This window comes from Stegostoma tigrinum, chromosome 32 (assembly GCF_030684315.1).
Source record: "Stegostoma tigrinum isolate sSteTig4 chromosome 32, sSteTig4.hap1, whole genome shotgun sequence".
NCBI classification, from domain to species: domain Eukaryota; kingdom Metazoa; phylum Chordata; class Chondrichthyes; order Orectolobiformes; family Stegostomatidae; genus Stegostoma; species Stegostoma tigrinum.
In genome coordinates this window covers 31,327,138-31,354,862 of record NC_081385.1, presented here as the reverse complement: position 1 = coordinate 31,354,862, position 27,725 = coordinate 31,327,138, and the positions used below count along the sequence as shown (strand labels likewise).

At 41.1% G+C, this 27,725-nt stretch overlaps 1 protein-coding gene across 1 annotated transcript in view; it reads right to left on the bottom strand.

Moving 5' to 3' along the window:
* Positions 1–603: 603 nt before the first annotated feature.
* The window catches only part of fez1 (fasciculation and elongation protein zeta 1 (zygin I)), a 95,298-nt gene continuing 68,176 nt past the window's right edge, over positions 604–27,725 (bottom strand). Inside the window, exons 5-9 of the mRNA XM_048562250.2 lie at positions 24,796–25,067; positions 16,205–16,285; positions 14,542–14,617; positions 7,899–7,964; positions 604–5,584 (exon numbers count right to left, since the gene is read on the bottom strand). Coding sequence (XP_048418207.1) covers positions 5,568–5,584; positions 7,899–7,964; positions 14,542–14,617; positions 16,205–16,285; positions 24,796–25,067 — 512 coding nt within the window. The 3' untranslated portion in view covers positions 604–5,567. The remainder of the gene's footprint in view (positions 5,585–7,898; positions 7,965–14,541; positions 14,618–16,204; positions 16,286–24,795; positions 25,068–27,725) is intronic.

Genomic DNA, 27,725 nt, shown 5'->3' with positions numbered 1-27,725 from the left:
GGAAGTGTGGCAATGGCAAAAGCAACCGTACTGCCACTGCTCCTTTTTAAGTTGGTATGTTATTTCCACTAACAGAAGGGCACTGCTAGAATGACAATCAACTTCAGCGCCAATGCCAATGTAGCACTCTTTCAGCAATACCCCGATGCCAATTCTGATTATTCTAGGGCAGCACAGTAGCTCAGTGGTTGTTGCTGCTGCCTCAAGTACCAGGGATCCGGGTTTGATTCCAGCCTCAGGTGACATCCAAAGATGTTCAGGTTAGGTCATTAGGCCATGCTAAATTGCCCATAGTGCCCACGGATATGCAGGCTAGGTAGCTAGCCATGGGAAATGCAGGGTTACGGGCATACAGTAGGGAGGTGGGTTTCAGCGGGATGCTGTTTGGTGGGTTGGTATGGACTCGATGGGCCTAATGGCCTGCTTCCACATTGTCATGATTCTATGTTCTAACACAATGAAACCCTGATCTTGAGCTTGAACCCATAAGCTTCTATTTGATAAGAAATGTTAACACACTAACCTCTAGATGAGCTGTGATGTGGCTATACTTTAACTTTCAACTGAGATGGTCTGTGAATAACTGTAAAAGTTACATGCATATAAAATATTGCAAACCTTTATTGTTAATAATGCTAACATTTTCAATTGCAACTTTATCATGTCTAGCAGTTATTTGACGCGCAACAGCTACAGAAGTATATTTAAAGAAACAATATCACTTTTTCTAAATGGAGTGACAAGGCGGAATTTAAATCTGTCTGTAGTGGTTTCAGTGTGTAGCAGATAACGTAGTTTTGTTGGTTTGCATGATACCCACCAAATAGCCACTCTTTAATCCACCAACTTCACCTACAGTAAATTGCATCATTTCCTATTGCTCAGGAAGAGGGAGTCATTCCTCAAACGGATCATCTGACCTTGTGACAGGCTGAGGCATGTATTTCACCCCATGTAAGTTTAGCTTCTATTTTGGGTTGAGGGATGTGGTGGTGGAGGGGGAGTACATGTGGCTCAGATGTGGAGGACAGGAAGAGAAATTTAGTCTAAAACCCTGTCTTTAAAACAAATGATCAGGCAGGCCCCAATACCAGGGCAGGAGATAGGACCAGGTGTCTCTCTCATACCTTAATGATACCTTCATGTCCTTGAACCACCTCACACTCCATTCTGCCTGCTACTGAAGATGGTAAGCACTTTCCATCATTGCCTAGGCAAGACCAGGAGTTCTCATTTGCGGGATACTGCATTGGATCAATGTGGAGCTCCATGGCTTGGTGGGGGTGGAGAAGCAGGAAGTAGTTACACTGTTTTCACTGCACACAGACCAATCATAAAATACAAGTGATGTTGCTGGGGAAGTGGTATTGGTGAAGGGGGTAGAGTGACAATGTTAAAAGTTACAATGCCATCGGAAGACTTCTTGTCAAAACTTTTCATCTTGTTCTAATCAGAACAATTTTCAAGAAATATCAATTCAAGGGAAAACCAAAATTTATACTGCATCAGGAGACAGTGCTGCTTGGTTGGCTAGTTGTTCTGATTGTCATGGTGAATGCACCATGTAGTAGCCTTTACAGCAGCAACATGAGAGTTATTTGCTACTAAAAGGGTGCTGATGTAAATTTAAAAATACCTTCTGCCTATCCCACAAATAAGTAATGTGGTCTATCAATTGCAGTGCCAGAGTGATGCCAGATATGTAGGCCATACATCACAAAGACTGGTGGGATCATATCTAACATCATATTTCTTTGCAACTTTGCTATAAGAAAGGTACTGACTCTAATTAATCCATGCTGATAAAATTCTCAACGCAATATCCACCATTGGATGGGATTCTGCAATTTGACAACTATTTTCTGAATAATTCTGTGTGTAAAGAATTACACTGAAAGTCAACTGAGTTGGGCTCACAGTGTGGTACACTTGCCTGTATGTATTAACACACAGGGCCATGCACTTTGCAGACAGGAAAAAACATATACACACACTGCACCTGTTTCAATTGAACAAAATAGTTGACAGGCATTTACTGGTCCATTTCTTAAGAAAATGCCCTGAGCAGAGTCAACCTGCTTGGTTGAAAATTTAAACAAAGCCTGTCAATGAACTGTCAATCATCAATGATTGGTGCATTTTCTTTTGGAATCACAGTCCACTTGTCAAACAATTAGCATTCCCCTCTCATGTGGAATTATTATTGGTTTTGTCCTTGATACTCTTGCAAATTGTCCTGATTAGTACCAGGCTCTGACAAAATGTCACAGAGATGTCATGCTGTGTGCTACCAAAGCTACAATACCTTGTTGCATTGACTGTACAGGAACAGGAATTAGGTCAATAATTAATGCCAGGCTCTGAAGGTGGACATCCCAGTGAGTCAACCAGAGACATTGTGCAGCAAAAGTAATTAGTGTGTCAGCTAGAAAATAACACCGGAAGGTGGCTGATCTTGGAATACTTTTATCTTGTGAAATAATTGAATAACAGGAATGTGGGAGAGAAGGTGTCTAGACTGATTCCTTTGTCAAGACACAACACAGAAAACGAACATATACAGGTATTGTCTCTTTAAAGGTGAAACACTGCAAGTTACATACATATCATTACAGGAAGGCAGTCAGAGAAACATTCATTTGGCAGACTTTCTAGTTCCATTCTCTCAATACTTACATAAAAAGCATAATTTAGTAACCAATACTAATGTTCATCCTCCAGTGTCAATGAAACACATTCACTTATTGAGCTAGAGCAACGTCACAGAGAATCCAGATACATTAGCTCTCTTTATTAACAGCATCCACAAGCCTTTGAAAAACAATACCAGAAATAGTCAATTACACAGAAAATTCCACCAGTATCTGGGTTAATATTTATAGCAGGGCATTAGTACTCAAATGAAAGGACTCCAACCAAATAGATCAGCCCTTTTCTTTAGACTTAGGCTTGTTATATTTCTGGGTCTTTCCTCTTGAGTTTAGATTTCTAGCCTTATTTCCAACATTGTAGCCACATTATTTGCCCCTACAAACTTACATTTCATCTGGAGGCTGGCTGTACACTTGTTGGAATGAGAATAATTTTGTCCAAAATCACCTAAATTGCCTAAAATTGGACAAATCACAAGTTACAGCTGCTGCTTGCAAGTTTGACCATTGATACAAAGGGTTTTATTAACCACTTAATTTTTGCGTTTAGATTTTGTTTCCAATCAGAAACCTCAATCTTTTAATTTTTAATTTAAGCGCATCTTGTCTGCTTTGGCTTTATCAGTTCTGCAGCAGCATGGGGTAAAAGTAGAGTGAAGTTCTTATTCACCGTTCCATTGAACACTCCCAGATTAGCTACAGCAATCAGAAAACGCGGAATAATGTCCTTGTTACTCTTTGGAAACCATGTTGCTTCTCGGCAAAAAGATTCCTTTCCCCATTTAATGGTTCCAATTCCTTATCCCTACAACCTCTCTGAGTAACAGCATCAGGTTAGAGGATGATTAGTGTGAAATTGTGAGCAATATTGCCTTGTGGATTCATATCACAAGGAACGGTTTGACACTACGAGAACTCCTTTCATTTACGGGTGATTTTATAATCTATTGCATCCTTGTGCATTTGACCTTGGCATGTAAAATTGAGCAGGGACCCAATAAGCCTCAAAGTTCTGTAACCTAATTCAGACTGACTGGTATAAGATGATGTTTTTGATAAAGTTGTGAAGGTGTCATCCATTTCCTTGCTGTTTCATGATATGAATCTAACAGTGGTTGTTATCAAATGCATTGTTTAAATTTTGAACTTCACTTTGTAGCAAGCGCTATATTATTCAGGCCCCACATGCACTTTTCAAATTGCAAAACTTCTGCATGACAAAATCAAACCTGAAATCGACTGACACTTCTTAATGCTAGAGGTGCTTTCCCGATAGTTGCACATAGTTTGCTTATGTGTTTCAGAGATAAAGCATAAACCATTTTGTGAGCTTCAGTAATCTACAAATATAGGAGTGTTGGGTCAGGAACAGGCCAAACAAATACTTGATCCTGTTCGATCAGTCAATTAGTTCATGGCTTATCTGTGTCTTAACTGCATTGCTTTGATTCTACTATCGCTTAATGCCCTAAACCCAACCAATTTTGAAAATTTGAATTGCTTTTAATAACAGCTTTTTAGTCTATGGGGCTCCCGATTCCCACTATACCAGTAAACAAGTTTAAGGATTGCAGTGTCTTTAATTTTTAAAAGATTACTGACAAACTGCATTCATGAAAATATCACCCCTAGCGAGAGAACTGACCATCGATAAATAATGTAGGCTGCAAGGTCAGGCTTTTCAAAGGCTTGTATTCTGTAAGTCTACTGTCTTAGAGGCTACAATTCAGTCTTTATATTAAACTCAATCATCATGAAAATAAATAAATAATCAGAGCACCACTGAGGTAATATTGAACTATGACTGATGTTCAGATTCACTGGGCACGAGTCTGTTCAGGAACACTACACTGGAACAATATTTACATAATCTCTAACATGCCAAGTAATTTATCTTTACCATCCAGGATGTGGAAGGTACAATAAAAACGGGGATATATCTGCTGAAATAATTCTGGTGTCTTAGGCAACATGGCCATTAATAGGCAGAGGGAAAAATGTGAAATGCTGAGTGTTAGCAATCAGAAAGCAATTTTCTCTCCTCTCAAAATCACTTCCTGAATTGGAATTGGAGCAAATTTCTTTTGGCTGACTAGTACATCTCCCTTCCCTAAGTGTGGCGTCTACAGCAGAAACCAATTTCCAATTACTGTGTATGGAAGATTCCACTTCAAAGGCCTGTCATACTCACAACCAGCAATCACGGGAGACCACTTATCACTTGGTACCTGTTACTAGTTGTTGTCAGATCAGCCCCTGGTAATACTGCTGTTTGCCTCATTAGATCCCACAGGCTCTGAGGAACATCTGATCTGGTGCACACACAACTACTAATGATCTCACAGGATACTCCCCAATATTCCTTACTTTGGGCATGTAATATTTGCAGTAACATGGCAGCCATGTGACTTTAATGAAGATGCTTTATATTTTGTCTCTCCAGCCCATAACAGAAGATCTGTGTGATACATCATGGAAGTGGAGTCAAGTCAGAATGGATAATATTTCTGTGATACTTACTGGAAATGCCCAAAATCAGGAGTGGATTACTATACAGGCTTTAATTCCTATGACCCCAGCACCCGACATGCCTAATGATCAATCATGTCAGATTAAGCACAGCTACAGTCAGAATGTTCCTGTTAGTATCTATACTGTTTATGGATAATTTCTGCATTGTATTATTTGACACCAACAAGTATCAGCTGATACTTAAAAATATGTTATTTACAAAACCCTTCCTGAAGCATAATGAACCACATTGTTTTCATTTGGTCATGCCCATTCTTCAGGTCGTTGGAGACAGTTTCACATAGTTTAGAAATCAGGAAATTATGTTGGCCTCAAGATGCAGTCTGCAAGCGGGAATCTGGCAGCCCAGTCAATCCTGGCTTTCAATAGCGTTGTGGCCTGGATTTAAGTTGGGCACAAAACTGGAAAAGGAAAGACACATGTCAAAATATAATGGAAAAATGAGGAGTAGGTATCACATGGAGTTAACCAGAAACTAACATGAACTGAGAACATCCTGTCAAACTGCACCTTTCCAGAACTTTCTAAGGGGATACTAGATCCCAGACGTTCATTAAGCACACATATCAACTCTTGTCACTGTATTTATTAGAATCACTGTGTAGAAGCAGGTCATTCAGCTCATCAAGACAAAACTGACCCTCTGAAGAGCATCCCATTCAGACTCACCCTCCTACCCTATAACTGCATTTCCCAAAACAAGCAAACCTAGGTTGCACATCCCTGGACACTACGGGGCACCTTAGTATGGCCCATAACCTAACCTGGGAGGAACTAGAGCACCCAGAAGAAACCCATACAGGAACAGGGAGAATGTGCAAACTCCACACAGTCTCCTGAGGCTAGAACTGAACTCAGATCCCTGATGCTATGAGGTAGCAGTGCTAACCACACAGTTGCTCAGCCTGATGGGTTGCTTAGCTTGGGGGATGGTTAGGTCAGCTGTAATGAGAGGCCCGTGGTCCTCTGGGATATGATTATTTTCATTCATTCATTTCTATGGCCTACTCACATTCAGCTTCACTGTGGCCTCCAGTCACACATGATTGTCTAGTGGGATCTTGGCCAAGCTGGGTTTCAGCCCTTAATTGTTTTGGTTTAGTGGTTGCACAGTTCCCTCTGAGTTAGAGGTCATGTGTTAAAGCTCCTTGTCAGAGATCTGAACTTGTAGCCAATCTGTTTTCAGTGTGGAACATGTGGAGTGATGCATCAACAGCTTTGCCAATGAGAAAATAATAGGAAACCCTAACCGCTCACTCTCTATCACGACAAGTGAAAACAAGCAGAAGAGATGTCCTGACAAACATTTAACCTTCAACTAACATAACTTAAAAATACCCCAGAATATCTGGTCATTTACTCCTTTTTACTTGGAGGCCTTATTATCCACATATAATCTAATAGGTTTCTCTTCGTTGTGACTGAACTTTAATTGGTAATAATGTGTTTTGGCAGAAGGTCTTGATGATAAAAAATGGAAACAGGAAACAGCCATTTACAGAAAATGCTGGAGAAACTCATCTGGTCTGGCAGTGTCTGAGGACTCAGAACCAGAGAGCTGAATCTCAGTTTTTTTTACTTGGCAAAGTCTGGGATGTCGAGTTTTTTGGAGGGATTCCTACTGCGAGACCCTAACTTCACTTTGCCCCACCCTGTAATCTTTGACTCCAGTTACAACAACAACCTACATGTGAGAGATGCTACATAAGTACAAATCTGCCCTTGTTATGTACTCTGGCTCTAAGACAGTGTAACTAAGAGGAAGGTTATTTTTCCTTAGCTAACAAGTGAGAGGGCCACATTACAGAAAAATAAACAGAAGTAGTATTTTTTTTCCTTTGTTTCCTGTGGGGAAATCCCTGATTTGCGTTCAGCAGAAACCAGATTACCATCAGGCAAGCATTTTATGACATAAGGGCATTCTGGTTGCAATTTTCACCAAAATTATAGCTACATATGTGGCCATAAAGAAAACATTTGAGAGTAGCACTGCTCAAGCAGCTATACTTGGTAAAAATGTTAAAGATTAATTTTTCTCATTCTCAGCCGCACTGCACTTTTTTTGATATGCACCATTTTCCAGGTCATGCTCTGAGCAACTGGTCGACAAACAGGAAAAAAAATAAATTCTCAATTACCATCCACGGGATCAAGAGGGATTCTCATCTCTCCCGACTGTACAAAACTAATCCTGATCAATAGGTGCTATAAGGTAATAGCACAAGAAGAAAGATTCCTGCAGCTAAATCAGCTGTTGCAGTTTTAACCACATATCTTATAGTAAATTTTCAATAACTTTGCATATTGCACAATAAACTGACTAGATGTTTGATGATGCTTGTAGCGACTGTAACAAGGTCAGCTAAGGTAGCATGGTGGCTTAGTGGTTAGCACAGCTACCTCACAGCACTAGGGACCCAGGTTCAATTCCAACTATCAGTATAGAGTGCCTCTGTGGAGTTACTTCATTGCTTATGTTTGTTCTTTCATGAGTCTTCCCTCCCACCAAACCAAGATCCACAGGTGAATATCCTCCTGATTTCAATTGTGTGGGTTGTAGTGGCCAGGCTTGGAATTACATTGGTAGAGGAGACTATTTGCTTGTCTGATTCAGAATCATATAGAGTGTGGAGAAGCAGCAAGACAGTGCAAAGGAAGGACATTCATCATACAGCTTATAGATGTTGATATTTGAAGAAAGAGAAATAGTATTACCTTTTAAAATGTAGTCTGTCAGTAAAACTGGTACCTTCTCACTGTCCTCCTTCATGGCCAGAAGGACTGAGGGGAAAAAGATCATTAGATTAGTGACTTCAAACAGTGAACTTGCTGGTGCATGTCAACCACATTTTCCCTGTACCCTTGAAGGTGCCGGCTTAAGAACTGCCAATCTGTCAGCTCTCTACCTAAGCAATCATAGCTTGCACGGCACCAAGCAGTGAGACATGATAGTGTTTTTGCCAACACGGGTTCCTGGCTGTTAATCAGGGCAATAACGGTCCTCAAATACAATTGCTCTACCACTATTGCTCTGGCGGAAAACAATTAAGTTAACACAGAATGTAGGGATTTAATGGAAGATCTGGGGATTGGATTATTGTGAGGGAGATGAGTATCAGAAATTGGCAAACTTCATACTTTGGTGGAACTTCTGTTTAAAAAGGTGACGTGCGTGCTGTGCTATTTTTTCATTCTAGGAGTGCGGGAGTGGGATGGTGGTGGGTATGGGGCAATGAGGCTGGCTTTCAGCGGTGAGGGATACCCACTTCCACATACTCTGGCACCAGGCCCACTTTGATGAATGTTAGAGCCTTGTACACATGCATGTTCACACTTTCACATATTCTCATCTCTGCATTTTTCTGAGTCACGTGCCCTCTCTTTGACCACTCTCCTAGTTTCTACTGCATACAGAACTAGAGGCATTAAAGAACATAAGATATCAGGGGAAGTGATATCCTAGTGGTATTATCACTAACACTATTGATCCAGAAACTCAGTTAATGTTCTGGAGACCTGGTTTGAATCCTGCCACAACAGATGGTGGGTTTTGAATTGAAAGAAAATATTTGGAATTAAGATGCTACTGATGACTGTGAAGCCATTGACAGTTGTCATGAAAAACCATTTGGCTCGCTAAGGCCCTCCAGACAAGGAAATCTGTCATCCTTACCTGGTTAGGCCTATGTGTGACTCCAGGCTCACAGCAATGTGGTTGACTCTCACCTGCCCTCTGAAATGGCTGAGCAGGACACTCAGTTCTACCAATCACTACAAAGTCTCAACAAAAAGGTGAAACTGCACTGACCACCTGGCATCAACCTAGGCACCGAGAAAGACCATGGCAGAAACAGCCCTGTCAACCCTGCAAAGTCCTCCTCACTAACTTCTGGGGGTTAGTGTCAAAACTGGGAGAGGTGTCTCACAGATTAGTCAAACAACAGCCTGACATAGTCATACTCACAGATTCATACCTTACAGACAATGTCCCAGACACCACCATCACCATCCCTGGATATGTCCTGTCCCACAGGCACACATGGCGACAGCACAGTCGTATACAGTTGGGAGGGAGATGTCCCATTTCGCACAGTGATAGGGAGGCCTCAACTCTAAACCACAAGAAGTATCATGGTTTCAGGCTAAACACGAGGAAGGAAACCTCCTGCTGATGACCACGTATCATCCTCCCTCAGCTGATGAATCGGTACTCCTCTATGTTGAACTACACTTGGAGGAAACACTAGGATGGCAAGGGCACAAAATACGCTCTTGTGTGAGGGCCGTTTTACAATCCACCACCAACAGTGGCTCAGCAGCAGTGCTACTGATCAGGCTGGTCGGGTCTTAAAGGTCATAGCTGCTAGACTGGGCCTGCAGCAGGTGGCAATGGAACCAACAAGGGGGAAAAACATGCTTGCTCTCAACCTCACCAATCTGCCAGCTGCAGATGCATCTGACTGTATCAGTAAGAGTGACCACCACACAGTTATTGTGGAGACAAAATCCTGCTTTCACACTGACAATAACCTCAATGTACTGTGTGGCACTATCACTGTGCGAAATGGGACAGACTTTGAACAGCATTAGTAACTCAAAACTGGCCATCCATGAGGTGCTGTGGGCCATCAACAGCAGCAGAACTGTACTAAGGTAGATTTTCTTTTGAAGAATAAAGGCATTAAGGGATACGGTGAGAGCATGGTTAAGTGGATCTGAGTGAACGAAAAGATCAACCATGATGTAATTGAATGGTGGAGTGGGCTCGAAGGGCCGAACGGCCTACTCCTGCTCCTAGTTCTTATGTTCTTATGTTCTAAATAACTCACTGGAGGAAGCGGCCACAAATATTCCCATTATATTGCACCGATGGCAGTGACTAGGCCCAGCATGGACTTGTGGAGAAAGATTCTGGTGAGGTGGCAGAGGAGTGGGTAAGGGACCCGGTACTGCCATTGGCAGCTGCTATTTTGGTGGAGGCGATGTCAGCGATGTAGGCCCAGAGGCAACCAGATGGCACGCGAGGACCAGTGTCTTCGATGTTGGTCGGGTCCGGCACTGGCAGTGGTGAAGTGGTGGTGAAATGGCATCACCTTGACGTTAGCAGAGAAGGCAACGTGTGCGGTTGGTGTCAAAATCGAGAATGTTGGGCTTCAGCTGCAGTGATGCAAGTGAGGTATTACACTGAGCCAGGTCTTCACTCTCAAGTAGGTCAAAAGGAGCCCTTGGAATCATTTTAGCAGAAGGCAGTTGGATTTTTCCCAGTGTTGTTGTGGCCCAATATTTGTTCCTTCACCACTATCCCTTAGAACAATGGTATGGACATTGTGTCATAGCAGTTTGTGGGAGGTTGCTGTGCATAAATTGGTTGCCATACGTCCTATATTACAACAGTAACTATATTTCAAAATTACTTAACAGGATGTCAAGCACTTTAGGATGTTCCAAATCCACAAATAGAGTTATATCACAGGGTGATCGGATACAGAGGCAGACCATTTGCCTCAACATGTCTGTGATGGCTCTTTGGTGCAGCTATCCAATTAATTCCATAACCTTGCTCTTCCCTACAGCTCTGTCAATTCTGCCCTTCAAATCTTAACAAAATTTTCTTTTGTAAGTCAATCCATATCTGGTTCCATTACACCGTTAGATCACAACATCTTGCTATTTATCATGTCACAGTTTGCCAATCACATTAAATTAGTATCTTCAGCCACTGAAAATAGGTTCTCCTTAGATCAGCAATAAGATTTATGACTTAGGACACTTCAATCAAATTTCTTATTAACCTTCTCTAAGCTAAAGAGAACAAACCCAGCAGAAACAAAACATTGCAGTGGCTGAAAGTATCCAGCATGTGTGGGCAATGTTTGTGGAAATGTTTAGATAACACAGCGTGGAGCTGGAGGAACACAGCAAGCCAGGCAGCATCAGACGAACAGGGAAGTTGACATTTCCGGTCAGGACCCTTCTTCAGAAGTTATATTTATGGAAATATGAACCTTGTTTTTCTCTACAGAAGCCGCCAAACCCTGATGAATATTTTGATCACTTTCTCCTCTTGATTCCAACTCCTCCAGGTCTCTCCCCACAGATCAAGACTCTCTTTCCTGGTGACATTATTTGTTAATTTTTTTGTCATTTTCACCAGGACCAAGGAATAAACACAAGCCTTTCGTTTTTTGTACTCAGACCTAGATTTTGCCGCTTAAATCAACCGAGAACCTGGCGCTGTGGTTCATTTCAAAAACTTGTTCCTTTGAAATGAGCATCGATAGTGAGAATCTGGCAAACATTGTAAGTGTTCTCATGACCTCCCTGACTGACCTCCATAGCCCCTCACCAGCTTTGCAATGTCGACGTCAAAACAAACTATGCTAGAATCAAATCCTCCCCATGGAGTCGGCCTCATCAACAGCCTCTTACAGCAATGTGCAACTTGTAATGATGCCAACAAGGAACGGAAATCATAATGGAAAACAAAAGTGATGAAGGATAATTGCTAGTTCTTTGTACCCTGATTAATAAAATAGTCAATTAAAAAGGGCACTTGATTGGCAGCATTCAGTACCTTTAGTGCGTTGCTCTCAAGCAGCAAACACCACAGTCTCCATGTGGCTGAGTCAATGCCATTAGACAAAGCCTTCAGGCATTTAGTGGCTTAAACCAATGAACTGGAAAATTGCAGCTGGAGTGAAGATGTAAATACCTCCAGTTAGAATTACGGAATCCAGAAGAACATTTTCGTTTTAAAAACAAAACTTCAATTCTTGGTCTCACTTAGAGACATTACAGTCTATTGACCCAAACAAAATCAGCTTCAAGCCAACATTGTGGGGAGGATTAGTCTGGTCACTGCACAGGGACAATGCTGTTGTGTGGTCAAAACTTTGAACAAAATCATAAGAAGTTTCATTGGATAGCTTCATGATATTGCTGAGCACAAATGCAATCTATCCCCAGTATGTCCAGATAGAACAAACAATTGAATAAGGAAGCTTTTGAGTGTAAATGGAGAGAATTAGTCTTTTGTGTGCTTTGCACTCCGAACATCAATACATATGGAATGTACAGTGGGGAATAGCAAATTGTGCAAAGTAAGCCAAAAACTGACATCTGGATGGAACAACATTTGGCACTCCATCATTATTTCTGTGAAAGAGATGTGCATGAGTTGTATTTCATGACCTAATATTTTGTTCAATGTACACATGCTGCCTGTTTCTGGACTAATTCGTGTTCCAGAGTTCACAAGTGCCTTAAGCAAGGTCAGTCTCACTAATTGCTCAGTAAGAGATAGTAGAAGTTACTATGCACATCACAGACCAAGAAGAAACAGTAACATGATGAATCTTAGCTTTGAACCACTGATGCTCAAAACTTAGAAACCAGGGCAAGGTAATAACCTCAAATCAATGAACTCCAACCTTCCCAATTTCACAGGGATTATCGAAAAGGAGATTATAATATCACCTACATTTAGGGACAGAGGGGAGAGAGTGGACCAGTGCATCCATTAGACTTCATAAATTCTCTCACTAGCTAGTTTGAGGGGCCACTAGCAGCAGAGTGACCACCAACAATCTAAGTGATTGTTTTTAGATTTGAAAGGCATCAAGGGGTCTGGAGTGAAAGTGGGAATATGACATTGAGACAGAGTATCAGCCAGGATCATACTGAATGGTGGAGCAGCTTCATAGGGCTGAATAGCCTACTGCTGATCTTAGAACCCATGACGGGCTGAGAAATAAGTCACTGAAAAAGGAAAGTACAGCTTAAATTATTTATAATTGGCAGCAGTGGAAGTACAGCAGTGAGAGGTGTAAACAAGAATAGTGTTAGATTCACAGCAGAGAGAAGAAAGTGACACCAAAAAACATGCGAGTGACACTAGTTCTGTGTGCATCAGACTGCTGAAACTGCATTACCCTGATGGCAGGACATCTTAACTGTTAACCTTTGTGCAAACTGACAGAGGCACATAGTGGTGCTGTCACTGAATTAGTAATCTAGATGTCTAAACTAAAATCTTGGGAATATGGGTTAATATTCCACCAAGATAGGTAATGGAATTTCACTTCAATTAATGAGAAAATCTGGAATTAAAAATTCATCCCAGTAGTGGTAAGCATGAAATAGTTATTGATTGTTATAAAAAGCCATTGACTTCACGAATGCCCTTTCCTCCAGGGTTGGAAATTTGCCCTCTTTACCTGCTCTGGTCTACATCTGACTCCAGCCCCACAGCAAATACCAGTTAAATAAGCCACCCAGTGCAAAGTACAGATTGGCTATACCTGTCCCAAAGGCACACACATCCCATGAGAGAATACAATTTGCAATGAACAAGAGTGGAGCTGAAATATAAGACACAGAGACAGTGGTTTAGGTTCATAACTCCTTATTAATCCCTACAGTATGGAAGCAGGCCATTCAGCCCACTGGCCCTCTGAAGTGCAAAGTACTCAGGTCCATCGCTCCTACCCTTACCCTGTAACCCTGCATTTCCCATGGCTAATCCACGTAACTTGCACATCCCTGGACATTATGAGCAATTTAGCATGGCCAATCCACTTACCTGCACATCTTTGGACTGTAGATGGAAACTAGAGCACCCAAGCAGAAACCCAAGAAGACAAGGGAGAATGTTGCAAACTCCACACCTAAGGGTGGAATCAGGCCTGGGTTCCTTATGCTGTGAGGCAGCAGTGCTAACCACTGAGCCACTGTGCTGGTCCTGATTAATGGTCAACCAAGAGATGGGAGATACTTTGAATGGATTATTCCAACTCTCTGGCAATGTGACAATTAACTTACGCAATGAATTTCCATTACCAGTGAATATAATCTAATAATTGGACACCAGGTTAATTGTCAATGATTTCTCGCTCTGGGGACTGGGGTCCAAGTTAATCTTTGGGTGATGTGATGCTGATTTGGGTGTCAAAATGAAATTGCTGGCCAGTCTAAAGCAAGTTACCATTGAGCATTACACCAGTTGTAATTACATTCTCTGAAACCCAAAGGGTGGTTATGTTTAGTGCGAATGGAAAACTGGTGATGTATTGGCTTCACGTTTGACTGAATTAACAGCACAAGTTTAATCTAACCTTTGTTTAACATGTAACTCCAAAAACACATGAATCACCATAAAAATAAGAATTGTCCAATAAATTAGGCCAGTCAGACATTTGCAGAGATAAACAAGAATAATTCTTTCACTCATTGACCTTTCATCAAAACTGTGGAGGGCTAATTTCAACCTTTGCTAATAAAAGTTCCATACCGTTCGCAACAAAAAAATACACATAATGAAATGAAACTGTGCAACTAGGGATTTTCTTAAACAACTCACTTGTGGTGAGAATTTGAAGGTCATCAACCGTTAGAGGTGTGTTCTTCTTCTCATACGGTATTACTGTGGTTAAGTACTAATCATAAGAAGACACTTCGTTAGTACAGTAATGAATATTTACTACATTTCATCCAACTGCTTCTAATGCTGAAATGCTATAGTACAACAATTTGTTTGGAGAAGAAGTGGGCATGGGTTTCTGGTCAGTTTAGTAGGAAGATGGTAGAATATTGGTAATGTCACTGGATGTGCATTCTAGAGGTCCAGGTCCTATGGATAAGGCTTCAAATTCCACCATGACAGCTGTGGAATTGCAATTCAATAAATCACTGGAGTTGAAAACAAATCTCAGTGATTGTGAATGAAAACATTATCGATTGTTGTTAAAAATAATCTGACTCATTAACGTCCTTCCTTCATGTGAACACAGACAGACAATAATACAGTCAACTCTTAAACGGCCTCTGAAGTGGTGAGAGGCAAATAGGAATGGGCAACAAAGCTGGCTTCACCAGCAGTACCAAACTCCTTGAATGAATAATTGAAATAATGGTCCCGGTTCCTGAAATGTGTGCAGTTCAAACATATTTTTACTTCAGATTTCTTCAAAACATAATTCAATGTTCCAACTTTCAGTACAGATTGAGTTGAGCAATTGACAATAGCACTTTGGATTAAGAACCTTGTGGCTTTAACACCTAATGGTGATGGAGTGACACATTCAGATTCTATTGAATAATCAACAACAATGTAGGCTGTGTGATTACAGGTGCAATTATGTCGCGTCCTGTAAATTCTCCAGCATAAAGAGTTGCTTTGCACAGGGTTGTGATAAATCAGTTTTTGAGTGTAAGAACGGACAGGTTCTTCTGCTCAGTGTTTCAGTAATGGCAATTCGTCAACCAGGGACAGCCAATATTGCAGGCTGTAAGCTCGTGTTTGAGGATGTCAGCGAGCTGCTCTCTGCTGTTATTTTAGGATGTAGTAAATTCAATGAGCTTCCTTTATCGTCCAGTGCTGGCTCATTACTGAAGAAGCTGTACCTAGGTACCTTGTACCTCACAAGTGGAGCGCTGTAAACTTTTCACTGTACTCATTTGAATACATGTGACAATAAAGCCAATTCAACCCAATTCAAGAGATAACAAGGTGTAGAGCTGGATGAACACAGCAGGCCAAGCAGCATCATAGGAGCGGGAAAGCTGACGATTCGGGCCTTCAGAAGAGTCTAGGCCTGAAACATCAGCTTTCCTGCTCCTAAGATGCTGCTTGGCCTGCTGTGTTCATCCAGCTCTACCCCTTGTTATCTCAGATTCTCCAGCATTTGCAGTTCCTACTGTCTCTGAATCAATCCAACTCAATATTGCCACCTCTGGCTTGCTGTATTCCTGAAGGCTTTACGACATGACCTCTTGACTCTAACTACCTTTCCCTGCATCAGTACTTATCCCATCTCTGGTAGCTTTTTAAATAGACAATTTTCCTCAGAGATAAAACAAATGAATACAACAGCATATCATTTTATTCAATGCGTCTATGACATATCTTCACAGTTCCATGTAGCAGTGTCCAGAAAAAGAATCCTTAATAATTACCTGAATTTTAGAGTGCTGGCAACCCATTATAAACAACAGGATGCAGGAACAACACAAAGTGTAGCTACCTGTTTCTCATTGCCAGAATTTCCAAATGTCTGTCGAATGCCACTCTGGATGACACTGGAGATTCCTTCCATGCTAAAACGCTAACAGCCATGTTGAACAGAAAGAAAGGGGGTTATCAGGAGATGTTTGAAGTCATGACACACAGAAACCACAAACTCAACCTAACCAGCATCATTAACCAGATAAAAAGTCCCAAGTGACTGCACAGCAGAGTAACCAATGACACTGAACCAAAATGGACAACAGGGTCATTTCAGCATCTTGTAGGAAGAGTGTGAGGTAGAAAGATGAGGAGATTCAGGGAGGTAGTGGCCAGCCTAGACACCTAAAGGCACAGCAACTGTAGTGTAGTGTAGAATGCAAAGGGACTTGAAGTGGTTGCAATGTCCCTGAACCGGGGACACCGACTGACTTCAAGGACAGGTCTGATTGTTGCCATGTGATGTCATTATAAGCCAGTGAGTCATGTGGCTGATCATTAATATGTATCAGTAAATTTGCATTAATTAATCACTATCCAGTCACAATGTTGAAATAGTCATGAACCGTTTTGTCATAATCATCCCAACAATTTGAACTGATACCATTTTTTTTTGACAGTCACCATTAAGCCACACACTTCGACAGACTTTATAACACAGAGCCAGGTTGTTTGGCCAAATAGGTAATGTTCATGTTTTTATCTAGCTCATAAACCTCCTTCCACTTTATTTCTTAGAATGTTTGCAGCATAGTAGGTGGCGATTTTGCCCACCATGTCAATATTGGCTCTCTGCAAAATAGCTCATCCCACTCCCCTTTCTCTATGGCCCTGGAAATTTTCCTTCTTTGGACAATTATCCAAGCCCCTCTTGAAAGCTCAGACTGAACGTGCACGTGCATCCACCACAAACTCAGGCAATGCATTACAGATCCTAACCACTCAGTACAGAGAAACATTTTCCTCCTGTTACCATCAATCCTTGTGCCAATTATCTTTAACTTTTTTTAAAATCACTCCTGTGATGTGGGCAACACTGGCTGGCCAACAATTATTGCTCATCCTTAGTTGCCTTTGAGAAAGTAGTAGTGAACTGCCTTCTTGAACCACTGCAGTCTCTTTACTGTAGGTAGGCCGACAATGTCCTCAGGGAGGGATATGCAGGATTTGATCCAGTGATACTGAAGGAATGATGATATATTCGCACACCTGGATGGTGAATGGTTTGGAGCGGAATTTATAGGTGGAGGTGTTCCCATATATCTGCTATCCCTTGTACTTCTAGGTGGTAGTTATCATGGGTTGAGAAAATGCTATCTAAGGAGCCTTGGTGAATTTCTGCAGTGCATCCAGAAGGCAGCACACACTGCTGCTACTGATTGCCAATGGTGGAGGGAGTAAATGATTGTTGATGTAGACTGCTTTGTCCTGAATGGTGTCAAACTCGTGATGTCATTGGAGCTCCATGTTTCTTAACCATTCTGCCAAAACAAACAGTATTTCTCCATCTATTCTGTCCTGGAATTCTCCTGAACTTGAATGTTTCTGTCAAATTTCTGCTCAGTATTGTTTTAGGAAAATGACCACACTTTGCCGAATCTATTGACATGACTGCTAGTCCATCATTGCTGGAAATTTTTGGACTTTTTACATGTGTCTAATGCTTAATTTGAGTCAAAGTCTAAGACTTTGGCACAAAAAACTGGACACCATCAACTGACTGCTGCACTCTCAGAGATGCTTTCTTTCAGATTAGTCATTAAGCTTAGAGCCTGTCTACCCTCTCAAGTGAGTAGAAAAGATCCCAAGGCACTATTTTAAAGAGCAGCAATGGGCTACATCACTATTGTGGCTTGCACGTACTCCTTAAGCAATTCCTAAAAGAAAGGTTCTAATTGTTTGCTTTATTGCTGTTTGTGGAGTCTTTCTGAGCACAGATTTGATTAGGTGTTTCCTACATTAGAAGGGGAGTAGCTGTGAAATAACTTGAGTGTCCTGAGACTATGAAAGGAGTGATATAAATGCAAGAATTTATTTATTTAAGATTACTTTCTCATCTCTGTACTTTCTACCTTTACCTCAACACATAATAGCCTTCCCCTTTGGATGGGGTAGATACTCATTTATTTTCCAGGCCTTGGGCCTACTCTGTTTTTAAGATAGCTATTGAGTGGTTCAACAGATTAGCAGGAATTGCCTTGCATTCCCTGATGTCTCTTTTTTTTGCAGTTGATCTTTAATCCACTTACTGTCAAAATTGACGAGAAATGTTCATGCAATGATGTGAGGTAGAGAACATCGTTCAGCTCCACCATTGTTTGCTAATGGTAAAAAATTTGCTGGTACATAAATGATAAGTCAAGTGGGCAAGAAAACCATAGTCCATAAAGCAAAAGCTTACATCTACATATCACCTCGCGCAGCATGGTGGCTCAGGATGGCTAGCACTGTTGTCTCACAGGTACTAGGGACCTGGTTTTGATTCCAGCCCCAGGTCACTATCTATGTTCAATTTACAGATCTTCCCTGTGTCTGTATGGGTTTCCTCTGGGTGCTCCAGTTTCCTCTCAAAGTCCAAGATGTGCAGGTTAGGTGGATTGGCCGTGCTAACTTGCCCGTAGTGGCCAAGGATACACAGATTTAGATGGATTATCCATGGGAAATACAGGGATAGGATAGGGTCTGGGTGGGATGCTCTTTGGAGGGTTGATGTAGACTTAATGGGCCAAATGGCCTTCTTCCACACTGCAGGTATTTTATGATTTGTTCTGATCAGGTGAGGAGGATTGAATCAGCTCGCTCTTTTCAACCTCTTACTTAGCCACCACAAGGAGTTTATTTTCTTTTTAGCAAGCAGCTATACATCACTCCAATGAAAATGTGGTCAGTTAGTTCACCAGAAATGATATGGAGCCAATTATGAGGTTTGATTGAATAAAAGAAAGAGCAATTTTATTACATGATAGCCCTGAGGACAGTTCATGCAAGTACAGGTATGAAGCAGTCAAGAGGGCACTGAGTGATTATTTGAATAGAAATGGTATACAGAGACATGGGGTTAAGGCAGGAGATTGAATAACTAGATATCAGAACTAGGGCAGGCATAATGGGCTGAATGCCGTAACAAGTCTGTGAGATACAACGTTAGAACAGGATAGTGTCCAGTACAAAGGAAGATAAAAGAACATGCAGTTTATAGTCCTTAGGTTGTTCTTCAGGTATTAGGTTTTAATATGAGGCTATGGTTGGTTTAGATGTGTCCTGAATCTGCAGCAATAATTAATCTGCAGATATCTCAGAGTTCTCAATGATCAACTGTTTCTACAATTTGCTTTGTCACTGAAGTTTGTCCTTCCTAAGAGGGTAGCAGGAGGGATAGAGCAAGAGCAACAGAGAGAAAGAAAGAGCAAGAGAAAGAGACAGAGAGAGAGCCTTCTCCAGTTTCATTTACAAATTTATCTCCTCTGCTCTTGCCAAAAGTAGCTGGTTTGCGTATTCCAATGTTTGGGTTTCTTGTTTTCAAACTGCAAGTCAATCTTTCAGTTCCGATATATGAAACTTATCATACAGGTGTAAATCAAATCAGAGATACAGGTTTCTTCATGTTTGACTGGTTTTGTATTTGTGATAGAAATGTTCATTTCAATTCACGCTGGTTCTTGTTTATTATTTTATGAAGCTTGTCTCTTCCTGTGATCAGCTTGTCAGCGTGACCATTTAAAAGAGTGTGTCTTTCCTTTACAAAGCAATTTTAGTAAATGGAAGTCCCAGGTATTACAATCAGCTGATACAAATCAAAAATTGATCGTTTGCATTTTATCGCTATTGTGTTACCTTCCAACTGCAAGAAAGGAACATCATCAATATTTGTTCCAGTTGTTTACACTGAGCATTCCCTTACAAAGTTGGTATGGAATAACAAAACAAAAGTTGGGACAACTAACACACAAACTCCACACTCAGTCTCTTCATCCTAACTGGGGCTCAATACTTGCTTTGGGAAATGGAGCCAGACTGATTCACTGAGCTGTGCTACCTATTTGAGTTTTAACCTTTCATTGCCCAGTTGCACAATCCATGCACCAGATTCTGGCATTTTCCCAAATTTGATTTCCAGTGGATAATAGGTTGAGTGGATAATAATTTGATTTTCACCTCCCACAGGGCAAAAGGACTTGCATCCTGTACCTCTCAATCAACCTTGCATCAACTCAGTGAGACAGGTTGAGCTTTGCGTGTTGTTTCTGTTCCTTTGGTCTCCTGGTAGAGAAGTGCATTTCACCTTATGAGCCTGCCCTTGGTGTTTATCACTAAATGTCTGAGTATGATATGTTCTCATCCCTCTTCCCTTTGGATGGGAATAGATTTTCCTTTAGCCTATTACACTTGCCTTCGAACACTGCTGCCATCAGGTGGACGTTCAACTATACTGCACTGTGACTCTTCAACTAAGTGAGACTTCACTTTCACTGGGCCTGTGTGAGAACTCCTTTGACTCCCTTTTGAGTTTAGCATGAAGCTACTTGTTAACTAGACCTCTTGCTCTGTCCTATCACCTTTTGACACCTTCCTGCCCTGGCACTTTCTTGCCTTTCTTTATGGCTATTAGCCTAGGTCCAGTTAAAGGCTGTTAAGTGCCTTGACTCTTATGGATTGTACCCGAGGCCCCTGAAAGAGGTATCTGCAGAGCCAGTGGACGCTTTGGTCATAATTTTCCAGAATTGTTGGATTGTGAAGAATTAATGGATTGGAAAACTGTTAACGTGACACCCCTACTGAAAAAGGGAAGGAGGTAAAAAGCAGGTTGTTTAACCTAACATCTATTTTTGGAAAAATGCTGTTATTGATTATTAAGGAATTGATAAAAGCACATTTGGAAAATCATAATCTAATCAAGCAGAATCTGCACGGTTTCATGAAAGGAAAATCATGTCTGGTTAATTTATTTAAATTTTTCAATGAGAGTGAATAGATGGGAAGCAGCAGCTGTGTTGTATTTAGACTTCCAGGAGGTGTTCTAAACAGTGTCCCACAGAAGGTTAATTCATAAAATCCCGTGGGGTTGGAGGTAATATATTGGCATGAAGACAGAATTGACTAATGGTAGGAAACAGAGAGTGGGAATACAAGGCATTTTTCAGGTTGACAACCTGTAACCACAACTGTTTACAATATGTATTAATCACTTGGAGGAAGGAAGCGAATGTACTGTGGCCAAATTTGCAGACAACACAAAAATAGGTGGAAAGGCAAGTTGTGAGAGCGATACAAAGAGAGATTCAAAGGTTTACAGAGCAATATTGATAGGATTAAGTCAATGGGCAAAAAGCTGGCAAATAAAATTTAATGTGGGAAAATGTGAAGTTTTTCAATTTGGAAGGGAGAGCAAAAGAACAGTATTATTTAATGACAGAACCCCTGCAGAGCAAAAGGAGGCCATTTGATACATCAAGTCTTCACTGACCCGCAAAAGAGCACTCCACCCAGACAGGACCTCCACCCTATGCCCATAATGCCGCATGGTTAATCCACCTAGTATACACTCCCATACACTACAGGCAATTTAGCATGGCTGAGCCACCTAACCCAATCATTTTTGGACTGTGGAAGGAAACCCATGCAGACACAGGGAGAGCATACAAACTACACACAGTCCGTTGCCCATGGCTGGAATTGAGCCCTGGTTCTTGATGCTGTGAGGCAGCAGTGCTAACTGCTACTGCAGAAAGCCGAAACAAAAAGGGAACTCTTGCGCACAAAACAATACAGAAACCTAGCAGACAGGTGCAGCAGGTAATCAGGAAGGCTAATCAAATGCTGGCCCTTATTTCAATGGAGTTGGAGTATTAGATTAGGGAAGCTTTTGTGGAACGAGTTCCTGTTTTATCTAAATCTGCAGGATTGCATGCTTGTAATTCAGAGAAAACCTGCTGCATTAATTAATAAAAAAAAACCTACCAAGTCAGATTCCAGTCTGGGATCTTACTTGCTCAATCATAAGCTGGAATTTTAACAATAGTTGTCCTTTGGAACAGAACTTTTGTATTATTGGGGAAAAAAAGGCACATTTTCTCAAGCTCTTCACTGTGCTTTTAATAGCACATTTTCAAGTATTAATAAAGTCATTGGAAACCAAAGTTTATACTGTATGAGAAGAAAGTATTGATTGATTAGCAAGTGGACTCTGGTTGTGATATTGTCTCGAGAATGTACCAATTAGATGATGACTGATAGTTAACTGCCAAGTTTGGCTTAAAGCTTAAACCAGGCAGGTTGACTCTGCTCAGTCAAGCATTATCCTGAAAAATGAACTGGAGAAATGAATGCCACCTATTTGCTGATTTGAAACAGATGCATTGTGTGTACATTTTCACTCTGTTTGCAAAGAACACTGCCCTGAATATTAACATATATAACCTGACAACCCTAAAATGATCATCAACATAATTCTCCACAAATTTCAGAATAATTTATACCAATTACGGAACTATATCTAATATTGTATTCTGTTTTAGAGCTTTGCCAAGACAAGCTGGTTGGGTTTGTAATGCCAAGTTACCCTTTCAATTCTTACAAAGACAGTGTGTTTCATTCGAGACTTTGTCCTGTCCTTTGAAAATATTAACATCAAATGGAGAATGCTTAGCACTTCAATATTATATCTCAAGAAAACCTCTTTGCAGCTTTTATTTGAAATGGCGTTTGAAGGAACTTTGTTTTAGTAGGCTACTCCAATTTCGCTCCAAATGAAGTACAGTGAACTGGATCATTAGAACAATAAGGAAACAATTATAAGCTTTTCTTGACCTAAAGGAAGAGCAAACTTATTACTTGCTAATGCTGAGAAAAGTAATAACGAGGCTCAGGCGCACACACAAATCATGCATTGGACTGATCAGCCATTCCAGAACCCATTGAGCAGTTCAGAAAGCGAGGCACCCTTGATCCCTTGGGACTGCCTATGAGAGAAGAGAGAAACCTAAAGGCATGAAGTCATGATCTGGTGATATGACTCCACAACAGCTGAGGAATTTAAATTCAATTAGTTCAGTAAATCTGAATTTAATAGTGAGTGTCCAGAATGATGTTTTTGAAACCGCTGCATTATTGTTTTAAAAAAATCCTGGTTCACAAGTGTCCATTAGGGAAATAGAGTGGTTCAATAGAATGGTCAAGAAGGCATACAGCATGCTCTCCTTCATCGGACGGGGTATTGAGTACAAGAGTTGGCAGGTCATGTTGCAGTTGCATAGGACTTTGGTTCAGCCACATTTAGAGTACTGCGTACAGTTCTGGTCGCCACATTACCAAAAGGATGTGGTTGCTTTGGAGAGGGTGCATAGCTGGTTCACCAGGATATTGCCTGGTATGCAGGGTGCTAGCTATGAAGAGAGGTTGAATAGATTAGGATTATTTTCATTAGAAAGACAGAGATTGAGGGGGGGACCTGATTGAGATCTACAAAATCATGAGGGGTATAGACAGGCTGGATAGCAAGAAGCTTTTTCCCAGAGTGGGGGACTCAATTACTAGGGGTCATGAGTTCAAAGTGAGAGGAGGAAAGTTTAAGGGAGATATGCGTGGAAAGTTCTTTACAGAGAAGGTGGTGGGCGCCTGGAGGACGTTGCCAGTGGAGGTGGTAGACGCAGACACGTTAGCGTCTTTTAAGATGTATCTGGACAGGTACATGGATGGGCAGGGAGCAAAGGGACACAGACCCTTAGAAAATAGACGACAGGTTTAGACAGAGGATTTCGATCAGCGCAGGCTTGGAGGGCCGAAGGGCCTGTTCCTGTGCTGTAATTTTCTTTGTTCTTTGTTCTTTCTTTGAAGGCAATCAACTACCCTTAGCTGCTCTGGCCTACACATGACACCTGCAATAGATACACAGCCATTAGGCCTAGACGCTTCACTCATACAGTTCATTAGGGCCCTGTTAAGAGCAATTGGGGATGGGCAATAAATGCTGACCTTGCCAATAGCATCCACATCCCATGACCAAATAAGAAAACAATGTAGAAGAGATTTAGAGATAGTTAGGGCCTCATCTCCATGCTGTTCCTGAAGGAGAAATCTACCGCAGAGCTAAGACATTGGCAGCATCCCTCTTCTCCTAATACGTCATGCATCAAAATAAATCTTATTTACTCAAGGCATGTAGGTATCACTGAGAGGACCAGGATTGATTCACCATTCCTCATTTTCCAAGAGAATGAAAACAGAATGGTCTGTTAGGCCATTTCAAGCTGCTGTGGGCCTGGAGTCATGTGCAGGCCAGACCAGGTAAGGATAGCAGATATCTGTGGCTCAAGAGCAATAGACAGGGATTTAGAACAATCCGGTAGTTATATGCACTAGTCTAGGTGTTTCTCGATTGCAGATGTTATCTTAGTTAACTGAATTTAAATAACCAAACTAAATTCACTGCTGCCGTAGATTGACTTTAATTCATATCTACACTATATTACATCAGAACTCTGGATCAAGCATCGAGTCATCTATAATTCTGCCCGTAGAAATATGAAAGAACTTTGATGGACAGCCTCCCAAGGTTTGGCAGTTAATGAAGAGCAGCAATCTGTTTTCAGCACACTATAGTCAGGGCCTCACCTTCACAGGCATGTGACTCGCTCTCTCCTGCCGGAAACTTGCTGAAATGCCACCTTTCTCCTTCTTCTTCCGCTTCATTGTTTCCCGGTGTTCTTTCTGCTTGTTCTGTACCTCCAGGAGAATGGAGATGAAACTGTTTTTCACCTCCTTCTCAAACTCGAGCTCGTCACGCAGTGCCAGCTGTTGGATCAGCTCCTCTGAGTAATCTTTAACGGCCAATTCAATCTGTGCCAACAGCTCGCCGACCTCAACCTCAGTCAGCTGCTTCACGTCTGTATAACCAGAACATACAAAGCAGGGGTGAAATAATTGATCATGAATCAATTTAAATCCTTCCAGTCTGCAACGTCATTCTTACTGTATTGACATAAACAGCTCTACCCCAATTTAATATCCATCAGACTATTCTTTATGCTTCTGCTTCTGTAGATCAATCTACTTCTCCCAGAACTCTCTGTACCTCACTCAGGTCTGCTGTGCATCCCCATTCACATTGCGTCACCGCTGGCAGCCACAACATCTGTCACTTAGGTCCCACCAACTGTAAATCCCACCCTCAATCTCTCCATTTCGCCAGATTCCTCTTTCCTTTTAAGGCTTCCTTTAACCTGGTTCCATTGGCAAAACTTTCAATTAATGTTGCATTCAACAGTTAGCCCCCTCTTGGTCATTCTTTATTGCATGCACCTAATCATGCATTAAGTAAAACTGTAATTAGCTAGATCAAAAATAAATAATGGAATTCTTACAGTGTGGAAGCAGGTCATTCAGCCCATCGAGTTCTCAATACCCCTCCAAAGAGCATCCCACCCAGACCCACCCCTACCTCTGTAACGCTGTGTTCACCATGGCTAATCAACCTAGCCTGCACATCAAGAGCAATTTCCCACGGCTAATCCACCTAACCTGTGTATTTAAGATAACAAAGTGTGAAGCTGGATGAACACAGCAGGCCAAGCAGCATCTCAGGAGCACAAAAGCTGACATTTCGGGCCTAGGCCCTTCATCAACCACTGAGCTATCATATCGCCTATTACTCAGCTGTTCATGGGTGAAAGAAAGAGGAATTTTAATACCTACTCACCCAGAGAAAACAATAATAAAAGCACAATGTCAAACGCAAACACAAACAGATGTTTAAAAAGGAGACAGTGAGCGGTAAGAAGAGGAAGAATAAAGTTTGTGCAGTTTGAAAGCTCTTGTGGTGTTAGAATTTTAATCTGGGACAACTTGTTTACTTGCTTCCTGGAAAAGCTTGAGGATATCTTTGTGCGCTCAGTGAATGTTTGTTTTCTTAATTTGCTTTCCACTGGGCACGGTCTTCTGTGGTGATCAGGGAAACAGAGAGAGACAGCAAAAGAGAGTAGATAAAAGAGATTGAAAGTCTTCCAGATTCTTTTGGCTCTGCAACCACTGAAATATGGTTTGTTTTATTTCCTCAATCTGGTTTCATTGCTTTACCAAGCTGGCTAACTGTCAGGCATGCCTTATATCTCCCAGTATGTGAAACTAATGAAAATACGAATTAAAACAGGAGATGCAAATTTCTTGATGCTGACTCAATTGCCTGGTTTCAATGTCTTTCAATAAAATGTGAATTTCAGTGCAGATTTGTTATTTTATTCCATATGGTTTTTGGATTGCTTCAAGCTGCAGTCAGGTGATCATGGCAGCCATATTAGTTCAGTTCTTCTCCTTAGTTTGAAACCATTTGCGTCCATGGAAGGTTTCGGGTCTAATAATCAGATGATGGAATTTAAAACTTGATAGTTCACTTTTACAACTATCACACTCTTTAGCTTATTGAGTTATTGTTGTAAATGAATCAATTTTTGCAAGTGTAGCAAGCTATTAAAAAGTCTAATGGTGAGTAAGGAGTAGTGGTGTTGCTTAAATTATATAGGAAAAGGTTTAGACCGCACCTAGAGAACTGCGTGCAGTTTTTGTCTCCTTATCTCAGGAAGGATATTATTGTCATACAGAGAGTTCAGTGATTGATCACCAGACTTGTTCCTTGGGCCACATGAATGTCCTACGAGGAGAGACAGGGAAAACTGGGGCTTCATCCTCTAGAAGTTTGAAGAATAGAGATGATTTAACTGAAACCTGCAAAATAGGTGAAGGATAGGCAGGATAGGTACAGGTAAGATCTTTCCATTTTTGAGGAGTCTAAAAACCAGGAGGCACAATTTTAAAATGAGGGGGCATGCCATTTTGGACTCAGATGAGGAGACATCATTTTAGCAGAGAGTTGTGATCATTTTAGAATTCAGAAGGTTGTGGAATCCTTGTCTTTGAGCATATTTAAAGTACAGGTTGAAAAATTTTTAGCCATCAATTGTGTAAAGGGTTATGTGGACAATGCGGGTAAAAGTCATTGAAATGTTCAATCAGGCATAATTTATTTAAATGACAGAGCAGGCTTGATGGGCTGAAGGATCTATTTCTGTTCCTATTTTCTTAATTTAGTTAGACCATAGCATCTAACTTAGCCAGATATCAATGATTTTCTACATAAACCTCTCAATTAGATGTTAACCAAAAGCGAGCACTTTCCATTGATGCACACAAAGAGTTTGTGAAGCAGACTAATGAAAACTGATTGATTCCAAATTTGGAGTAGCCAAAAATAACATTCAAGCACACCGTCATTATTGATCTTTATTTTTCAAATCATTTCTGCTCTGGAGACGGAAACACTCAAGTATTTTTCATTCTATTCTCCTCCCTCACAAAACAAGAAGGAACGTCAGATAGAAAATGGGCCGTTATGTGGCAGAAAGAGCTTAATTCAGATAAATGTAAGGTGTTGCAAATTGGTAAAGCAAATCAGGGCAGGACTTATACGCTTAATGGTATGATCCTGGGGAGTGTTGCCGAACAAAAAGACCTTGGAGTGCAGGGTCATAGTTCCATGAAAATGGAATCAC